This window comes from Malus domestica, chromosome 05 (genome assembly GCF_042453785.1).
Source record: "Malus domestica chromosome 05, GDT2T_hap1".
Classification (NCBI taxonomy): Eukaryota; Viridiplantae; Streptophyta; class Magnoliopsida; order Rosales; family Rosaceae; genus Malus; species Malus domestica.
Genome location: NC_091665.1, coordinates 38,966,370 through 38,976,267, shown reverse-complemented (window position 1 = coordinate 38,976,267; position 9,898 = coordinate 38,966,370). Strand labels below are relative to the sequence as shown.

General features: G+C 36.7%; 1 protein-coding gene across 1 annotated transcript; it reads right to left on the bottom strand.

Moving 5' to 3' along the window:
* Positions 1–4,704: 4,704 nt before the first annotated feature.
* LOC114825165 (berberine bridge enzyme-like 7) lies at positions 4,705–6,384 on the bottom strand. Its single transcript, XM_029103560.1, has one exon. It carries the CDS (start codon positions 6,382–6,384, stop codon positions 4,705–4,707), a length of 1,680 nt encoding a protein of 559 aa, XP_028959393.1.
* Between the last annotated feature and the right edge of the window lie 3,514 nt (positions 6,385–9,898).

Sequence of the window (9,898 nt, the reverse complement as noted above, 5' to 3'; positions counted from 1 at the left end):
AACCGTCAAACTTATTTGCACACACTCCGAGATTGCATACGTAAAAATCATAAAAAACAAACATTCGGAGATTAGGTAACGGAACAAAAGTTTTCGACGGTTATAAAAGAAAAATCACAATTTAACTATTATTTTAACTCCGATTTTGATGATTTTTTACAGCTACACTCCTCAACCCTATAAGAATGCAATGAATAAATTTGATCTTCAATTTAAAATATTTACATTAGTGGATACCACAAAATCTTATTTTATAGTTAATAGAAGTATAATATTAACTCTAAGTGTTTGTTTAATCTATAGTTTTGATGCAATATGCATTCTACGAAACGTTTTTCAACGATCCAACCATCAAACTTATTTGTACACACTCTGAGATTGCATACGTAAAAAATCGTAAAAAACAAACATTCAGAGATTAGGTAACGAAACAAAAATGTTCAATGGTTATAAACAAAAAATCATAATTTAACAGTTATTTTAGCTCTGATTTTGATGATTTTTTATAGCTACACTCCTCGACCCTATAATAATGCATTGAACGAATTCGATCTTCAATTTAAAATATTTATACCAGTGGATAATTTTTTATACTTAATGGAAGTATAACATTAACTCTTAAGTGTTTGTTAAATCTATCAATTTGATAGGATATGCATTCTACGAAACTAGTTTCAACGATCCAACAGTCAAATATGTTTGTATATACTCCGAGATAGCATGTGTAAAAAATTGCAAAAAAAAAAAACATTCAGAGATTAGGTAACGGGACTGTGAGTGAAAAAAAAAATTAAACCATTTGTTTATTTATTTTAATCAATGTAACATTTTAAAATAATAAAATAGTCAATTTATGTCGGTTATAATCGCCAGAATATGTTAAAAATATTTAAAAAAAAAAAGAATTCAAAAATACTGAGAGTTATAATAATTTTATGGCGGTTAAATCCGCTAGTAATTTATGTCGGATATATCCGACAAAAATTAACTTTAATCCGACAGTAAATAAATTATGTGTCGGATATCTTTTATCCATCAGAATGACTTATTAACCGCCAGAATCGTTCGACACCTAAAGCTAATATTGTAGTAGTGACATTTGGCGCCATCTGTGGGAAACGACACGAAAAACTATGTCGGTTCTTTTTCATTTTTTCATCTCACCACCGTGAAACCTCACCACAATATCCACCGTGAATCTGCAGAAACCCAAGAACCAAACACGTGCACAGTCATTGCAAAACCCAAAACCTCACCACCTCTATCTCTCTCCCCTCTAGTCTTCTGTGTTCTCTCTAGTTTCTTGTACACACACAGAAGCGAAAGTGCACAAAAAAAAAGAAGAAAATTTTGTCACCAAAAAACACTCAGCTTTCTCGGCCAAGTTCTCTCGAGTATTCGGCTCTGGCGTAGGTACCTCTGTCGAGTATATTGTCCCCTACTCGGACCAAGTCCTCGAGAACGTTCTGCAAAACGTCATCTGCTTCCTCACCTCCCGCCGCGACCGCAGTAGGGCCTTATTGGTTTGCAAGTTCTGGTACCGCGCCCTCACCCGATCCAATTTCTTTTAACTTCCCATCCATCAGAAGATTGAAATCCATGGCGATAGAAGTTATGGGCGGTGTTCTTCTCTCTTCCTTTCTCTCTGTCTTATTTGATAGGCTGGCCTCCCGTCCCATCGTCGACTTCATCCGCAGACAAAAGATCATCAGCGGACTGCTCAAGAAGTTGAAGATTAAGCTGCTTAGTTAATTCGGTTCTTGATGATGCAGATGAGAAGCAGTTCAAAAACCCAGCTATGAGGGAGTGGCTCGACGAACTCAAAGATGCTCTGTATGCTGCAGACGACCTTCTGGATGAGATCAAGACTGAAGCTCTACGACGAAAACTCGAAGACGATGAATCTGAAAGCAGCAGCAATAGCAAAAGTTAGGATCTGATGAAGGATTATATGCTTGTTTTGTTGCAAACCACGCTCTTAGTACTCTTGGTGGTGATCCAACGTAAACAACTGGGATTATTGAACTAAGTGAAGGCATTTATACCAAGTTGTTGGTGTCGATGCAAATCTTATCGGCCAAGGTGGGAAGGACTGGCATTGATGATCTGTTGTCATCTACAGATGGCGGAGGGCATGATTACGGCTGGTCACATGCTGCCATCTTCACTGTCTGGGGGAAAATAGAGATAAGAACTTTATTATGCAAAATGGCTTTTGTCGACAGCCTGGAAAAGTTATGGATGTGTTTGCTGTAAAGCAAGCATGCAAATTTGCAAAGGAGCATGCTCTGAATATTCTGAAAAAGCTACAAGAAAATGAGCAAGTGGGTGTATTTAAAGAGACTAATTTGCTGCATAATTTGAAGGTGGACGGTATGGAAAAGCTATGGATGTGTTTGTTTTAAGGCATGCCTGCAAATCTTCAAAGATAAGACATTGAGCATCATTCCCACCATGCACATGTCTCTCCTCTGCCACACTCAATCATCCATTCGCACTCAGAGAAAACAACCACAAAGATAAGACTCTTATCTTTACAGCCCATACCCACTGTCATTGATGAATATTTTATTAAGTTGTCTTCTGCAAATTGGAGCAATTATTGAATAGTTATACTGATGTGTAAAGAAGGCAGCATGCCAAAAATAAAAATAAAGGCAAACTGTCGACAAGCCCAAACTAGTGGGATGAAATGTTATGTGGAGGGCGAATGCCCATATGCCAAAAAGAGTCAGGCCCTATGACTTCAAACTCCAACCTCCATCCCTCCACTTAAGGTTCACCCTCTATTATCACCAACTAAGTGATCAAAAGTACGTCCAGTACTCCAAAAAAATCATACATGAGCATCACTCATGACAATCATCATCATACATGAGCATCACTCATGTCAATCATACATAAACATTCATGAGCATCACTCATGTCAACATCTATGAGCATCACTCATGTCAAGCAACATTCAAAAGCTTCATTTACAAAAGCTTCAGCTTCAAAAGCTTCATTTACAAAGCTCTAGCTTCAAAGCTTTACTTTCAAAGCCTCACCTACAAAGCTTCAGTGCATAGTATACAAAGACCGCATCTGAACAACCGCTACTTCAGCCCATACATAGATTGAATTTGAAGTCTCCAGCCAACATACTATATTGACTGAAGACTTGGGGGACTACACTATGTACCATATATTGGGCTTCCGCAACTGGGCCTCATGAAAAATACTTGGGGGACTTAGCCCATTATTTATATACTGAGGAGTGAACCTTTATTCTATAAAAGGAACTCCCTCACTTTCATTAGAGAGCACCCATTATTCATGTATTGAGGAGCGAACCCTTATTTTATAAAAGGGACTCCCTCACCTTCATTAAAGAAAGACTCTTAGCCCATCACTTATGTATTGAGGAGCGAACCCTTATTTTATAAAAATGACTCCCTCACCTTCATTAGAGAGCATCGCCGCCAGCTGAGCAACAACCTCGCCACTAGTTGAGCAACAGCCTCGCCGCCTGCATCACTCATAACCCACCACTTATGTATTGAGAAGCGAACATTTATTCTATAAAAGAGACTTCCTCACCTTCATTATAGAGCATCGCCGCCAGCTGAACAACGGCATCGCAGCGAGCATCACTCCTAACCCATCATTTATGTATTGAGGAGCGAGCCCTTATTCTATAAAAAGGACCCCCTCACCATCATTAGAGAGCATCGCCGCCTGCTGAGCAACCGTCTTGCCGCGAGCATCAACTCTAGCCCATCATTTATGTATTGAGGAGCGATGCCTTATTCTATAAAAGGGACTCTCTCACCTTCAACGCCACAAGCAGAGCCAACCAATGCAACATAAGCCACAAGCCGAGCAGCCTTGCAACATGTCCTACTTCTAGTTGAGCATCATTTCACATTGAGCACCACTTCATATCGAGTATCAGTTCTAGACAACATCTAGTTACTTCGGCCCACACATGGACTGAATTTCAAGTCTTAAGCCAAAAGACTCTCTTGACTGAAGACTTAGGGGACTACTATTTGTACCATATTTAGGGCCTCCGTATTTAGACCTCGTATAAATACTCAGGGGACTCAAATGTAATTATGTAATAAATGAATGGGCAAATATATAATAAGTGAGGAGCCCTTATTCTATAAAAGGACTCATCACTCTCCTCATTAGGATAGGTCAAGGTTTAGGCCATGGGAAGAGAGAAAACATCTCAGAGAGGGCAAACACAGAAAATAGGCTAGAGAGCACACTGCCTCTAGCCTTCTTGTATATTCACCATTCAGAGTAAAACAATATCAACATCAGTGTGGACGTAGCCCAAACATTGGGATGAACCACGATACACCTTGTGTTCTTTACTTTCTAGCAGATTCACGGTCGGAATTACGTTGTTCCAAGACCTCCGGTTTTGTGCATCAACAAAAGTTAATTAACAACTAATCCTAAATATTGCAAGAAACTGAAACTGATGAAGGATCCATTGAAGCCAATGAATCTAGTACTATCAAGATCATGTCAGAGATCAAAACTCTCAGAACTAATCAATTGTGTCATAGGAAACGCCATACTAATAAGAAATTTTAATTTCATAACTCCAATTGCTTGTATGTTTTTTGCCCACTTTACCCTGTTGTATCCTTACCTACAAGTTTGTTGGTACATTACCAATGCAATTGACTTTATGATTCTCTGTAATTTTTAAAGGGGAGGAATACTTTGTTCATGGTGGAAAAAATTATGGGGATCTACCATAGTTTTCACACGTACCAATCTATCAAAGTTACCCTTGAAATATTTGCTACCATAACGTCTGGCTGTTCGAAAGTTAGTCCGGTTGTGCAGATTGGCACCTATGTCAAGATCCCTATAGTTTTGCAAAGCCTCTCTTGGGTTCTGGGAGACATATGGAGCCATACTTTTGTACAACTTTCTTGACCTATGAATATTCCGCTTGATGGTCTCAATCTGTTCTTCCTTCCAAGAAATAAAGTACTGAACTGAAAACAGATTTCCAGCTCTGTGAGGGAATGGAGTTCCTGATTCAGAAATCTCACTCATTCTTCCGCCGTAAGGGTTCAATTGCACTAACAAGTGATCTATCGTAATCAGATTTTTCCATAAAGATTTCCAACCATGTTTTGGAATTGGTTTTTTCACGTAGTCGGACTTACTTTTGAAGAAAATTACTGGCAATTTTGGCCTAGAAAGTAGAACTTCTAGGGGAGTTCCAACTGGGCAACCAGCCAAGAATATCATGGATTCTTCCCAACTCATTTCAAAGCAGTCTTTTTGCTGTAAACCCAACTCAGGGAAACTTTCATTCATCAATTGAAGAAGCTTGTCTGCTCGTCCCAGAAATTGACAAGAGAATATTGCTACCGCAGCCTTCGTGCCCTCTTGGGAGCCATTCTTGGTTTTTATTGCTGTTCTAATGAAGAGGTCTTCAGGGAGCTTAGGTGCAACGTATTGCCATCGATGAACCACATCCTTAGCGCCTTGTTCCAGCGTCCTTTCTACCTGAAACACAGTCACTTGGGCTGGAACTGGAAGCAATTTGATCTTCCACGAAAGAATGACTCCAAAGCTTGCTCCACCACCTCCTCTAATGGCCCAAAATAGATCTTCTCCCATTGACATTCGATCAAGGATTTCACCATTCACATTAACTAGTCTAGCATCTTCAATATTATCCACTGTAAGCCCATATTTTCTCAACAAAGGACCATACCCACCACCACTAAAGTGACCACCAATACCGACACTTGGACAAGATCCAGCTGCAAACCCATGAACCCTACTTTTCTTTCCAACTTCATAATAAAGTTCACCAATTGTAGCCCCTGACTGAACCCAAACCCTCCCTTCCGTCACATTAACATCAATGGATCGAAGATTGAACATGTCAAGAATGACAAAGGGTACATCCGATACGTATGATAGACCTTCATAATCATGGCCACCACTTCGGATTCTAATCTGCAACCCATGTTGTTTTGCGCAAATTACGGTTGCTTGCACATGGCGTTCGTGCTTGGCTGCTACAATAGCCAAAGGTTTTGGAGTATCAAGCGTTGTGTATCTGCGGTTTTTAGTGTGTGCCAGCAAAACTTGGTGAAATGAGGTATTTTGTGGGGTGTAAATGGCTTCCATGATAGGGTGGTTGGTGGACTGAAATTTTACCGCAAGGCATTCGAGGAAGTCATTGAGAATTTGTTGAGAATGTTTCGGAAGCGGTATGGGGGTGTATTTGAGATCAGGGATATCCTTTATTGGTGGATCAATAGATGCACAGAAAGGAGTGAGACAATAAACAGTGCTACTAAAGAGCAAAAGGAATGGGAAAATGAAGGGTATTGTTGCAGAGCTTTGTCCCTTCATTATCTTGCAATTTTTTCTACTGCGGTATTTTCTTCTTGAGTTCTTGAAAGCATAATGTTTTTTTTTCCTTATGATGAGAAAACGTAATGTTTATGACCAATTAATTACAGAGTATGTTGCAAAGAAGTAATAATAACAAATAATATTCCTGCCTAAAAACTGTTTCTTTTTCTCAAAACAATTAATTTAGAACGTTGCAAGTTCTTAAATAGACACTAGTTGTTGCTCTAGAAGAAAAAAATAATACATGTTGTTACTCTGTTTAAATTAATTTGTAAATTGAAATGTTGCAAGTCGATATGGTATCGGTAATTATATTTAGGCACACTAAATTGATATTATTGTTGACACACTTTTTAATACAAGTGAGTCGTGGAAATATACCTTGGACTCATTTGTAATTATGTACAAGATAAGAGAAGTGAGTTAGCAATAGTGTAATTTTTGTGTGGCAAAGATGATATAAATATAGCAATGTGGCTAATTAGTCGCAGAGACATTTGTGTTCCTCAATGTTGTACAACAGCCAGAGACATTTGTGTCCCTCAATGTTGTACAACAGCAAAAGCTCTGCAGTCAAAAGAGAACTTCAGCAATCCTCCTAACGAAAGTCATTTGGTTAAGTTGTCTTGATGTCAAATTTATTGTTTAACGATTTGCGATCAGTTGCAACATCTAGCTATTTTTCTTCTTTTTTTCGCATTGAAAATCAATTAATTGGTCCTATTAATTAACCTTTACTTAAAAGAACAAAATCAGATTAATTAGTCGTGAGCTTGCAAAAATTAATTGCTTGAGACTTGCGATGTCATTATTAATTCAACGTTGAAGAATGCAGAAAGAAAACGGATTTAAGTATTTTAAACTTATTTGTACCGTAAAGTTTTGTTTAGGATGATATTAAATAATTCATTGTATAACATTGTTAACAAATCTGACGAAAAACCGTAGCCGGAAAACCCAGGAAAATTCATCTGCCATCGAGACCTGCCCTTGGCTTTGGGGGTTGGGGCAATCGGCTTGAAAATCATTCTTGGTCTCTTCCTTCTCAATTTCCGTTTATTCTATTTTGATGTTGAATTGTCACTGTGAAACACTTTAGTCACCATGGAAGATGCCTAATTGCATAGGGATCAAGTTTAGTCACTACGACACTTGGGTTTAGCCGGTGTAGTGATATGACTTTCGGATGTCTAGAGGATGCGGTGCGGCGACATGATTTTATCCTTTTATTTTGTTTATATTTAATAATTTTCAAGAATTGTCTTGGACTTTGGTTTGATTTGAGTTTGCTAGTTTGATTTCTCTCTATAGGAGAGTTGCTTCATTTAAATTTTTTTTTTTGGGTGTGCTACCTCTTTTGGATCTAAGTGTAAAGGATGGAGATGTTTGATTTGCTGGATTTACTTCATATGGTGTTCAGGGATTGTGGGGGTGGTTAGATGATGTGATTGACCCATTGGCATCGTAGTCCATGTTCCAATTTATGGTTTGAGATTTTGTTCTCACATAATCTTCGTGTAACACGAAAATTAACGGTTTTATTGATTTGTGTAATCGTGCAGTTTTCGATGAGTTTGGACAAGTGCTTGAAGTATACTCATTACTTTGCGATTAGTGATGCTTTATTGTAGTATTTTTATATCTAGTTTGCAAGGACTCTTTTGGGACCGAGGTCTTCATGATAAATATTTGTAAAGGCCTTTATCAATGAATGAAATATTGTGTTTTTCTTAAAATAAAATAAAAAGTATTTTAAACTTTTTCAAAATAAAGGGAACGACATGTCACAAATATACCGGTTTTTGTTGAAGACTGTAATTCCACATTCAAAACTTGATAGAATAAATTGCAATCATATTGAATGGTTTCACTCTTAATTGCACGATACTTTTTGTAATAAAATCCAACACATGTCGAGTTGTACAAGTGGTTAAGTTTGTGAAAATATCATTATGATTCGTGATCAAACTGAATACTTGCCAGGTTATGCAGGTGTTTAGTGCTCCTTTTGTGATTTGTGAAATCTTAATAGTTTTAGAGTATAGATAGGTCAGACTACAATTTGACATTGAATTTCTCATACATTTTTTAGTAGTATGGCTGTGTTCTTTTTCTTCCAAGCTTTGTACTATGTGCATTAGTTTCAAAAATTTTACCTTGATAAAAAAAAATGTTTCAAAATTTTTATTACTTATGCATGATCATTTTTAAAGTCCAACACTTCTGCACCATCAGTTGCAAAATTTTCTTCATTTTTGTAAAATCAGTTTCAAAATTTTCTGCACTTTTACAAGATCAGTTTCAAAATTTCAATACTTCTGCAATATTAGTTTCAAAGTTTTTAGCACTTATTGTTTCAAAATTCCAGCACTTCTGTAAGATAGTTATAAATTTTCAGTATTTCTGCAATATTACTTTCAAAAATTTTAGCACTTCACAACATTAGTTTCAAAATTTCAGCACTTTCACAAGATTAGTTTCAATTTTTTTAGTACTCCTGCAAGATCAGTTTCAAATTTTCAACATTTCTGCAAGATTAGTTTAAAAAATTCTTGCATTTCTGCAATATCAGTTTCAAAATTCATGCATCCAAATCAATCAAAGCTTAAAAATCAATTTTTTTTAAAAAAAAAAAAGAGAATAAAAAAAAATCCTAATCGTTCTTAGAAAAGAAACCACTTATGAGTCTAAGGAAAAATAGGAACAAGAAGAAGGAGAGGAGGGAAGAAGAAATAAGAGAGAAGAATAAGGACGGACAAGGAGAGTGAGAAAAAGAGAGAGAAAGGTAGGAAGAACGTGGAGAAAGAAAGAGAGAGACGGGTAAGAAGAGAAGGAACATAGAGAGAAAATCACAAAGAAAAGGAAGGAGAGAGAGAGAGAGAACTAGTGCTAACGAAGAGATAGACTCATCTCTCAATTATACAAGGGTAAAATTATAAATGTAAAAACAATTAAAAAACCAATCAGTCGTGACATTATGCGACATGGATAAGTTTTGTCCCTCTTTAAGATCAATAAAAAAATTTGTCCTTCTCCAAAATATAGTCTTATAATTTGGATGTATGTGTAATTGTTCCTTAATCTAATTTACAAGGGAATTAAATTTAAATGATTATAATAGTTAACTACAATAGGGGCTTAATTGTATGACTATATTGTTTTAACTGTCAGCATGGCAGGAACAGCAATAGGGGCGAAAATTGCTATTATTAGGTTCAGATATAGTAATAGCCACAATAGTTTTAGGGACAAATATCTTATTCGCTCCTCCTGGAATTTAAAGGCGAAAATTAACAATAAATGCATCTAATAATAACTAACATATACAAATAAAACTACCTCTAATAATGAAGGAAAATAACACTTAATCCTCTATATATAAGGAAGAATACTACTTTAATTCATTCTCTTCTACCTTCATGAGTACCGTGTCTCTATAACTCTGTTTAGTTCAACTTTGGTAGTGCATAATATTGTTAGAGAATAGAATTAATTCGGTTTCATTGTATCC

What these genes read in the sequence shown, in the direction of transcription:
- LOC114825165 (XM_029103560.1), bottom strand. Translation starts at nt 6,384, where the DNA reads ATGAAGGGACAAAGCTCTGCAACAATACCCTTCATTTTCCCATTCCTT.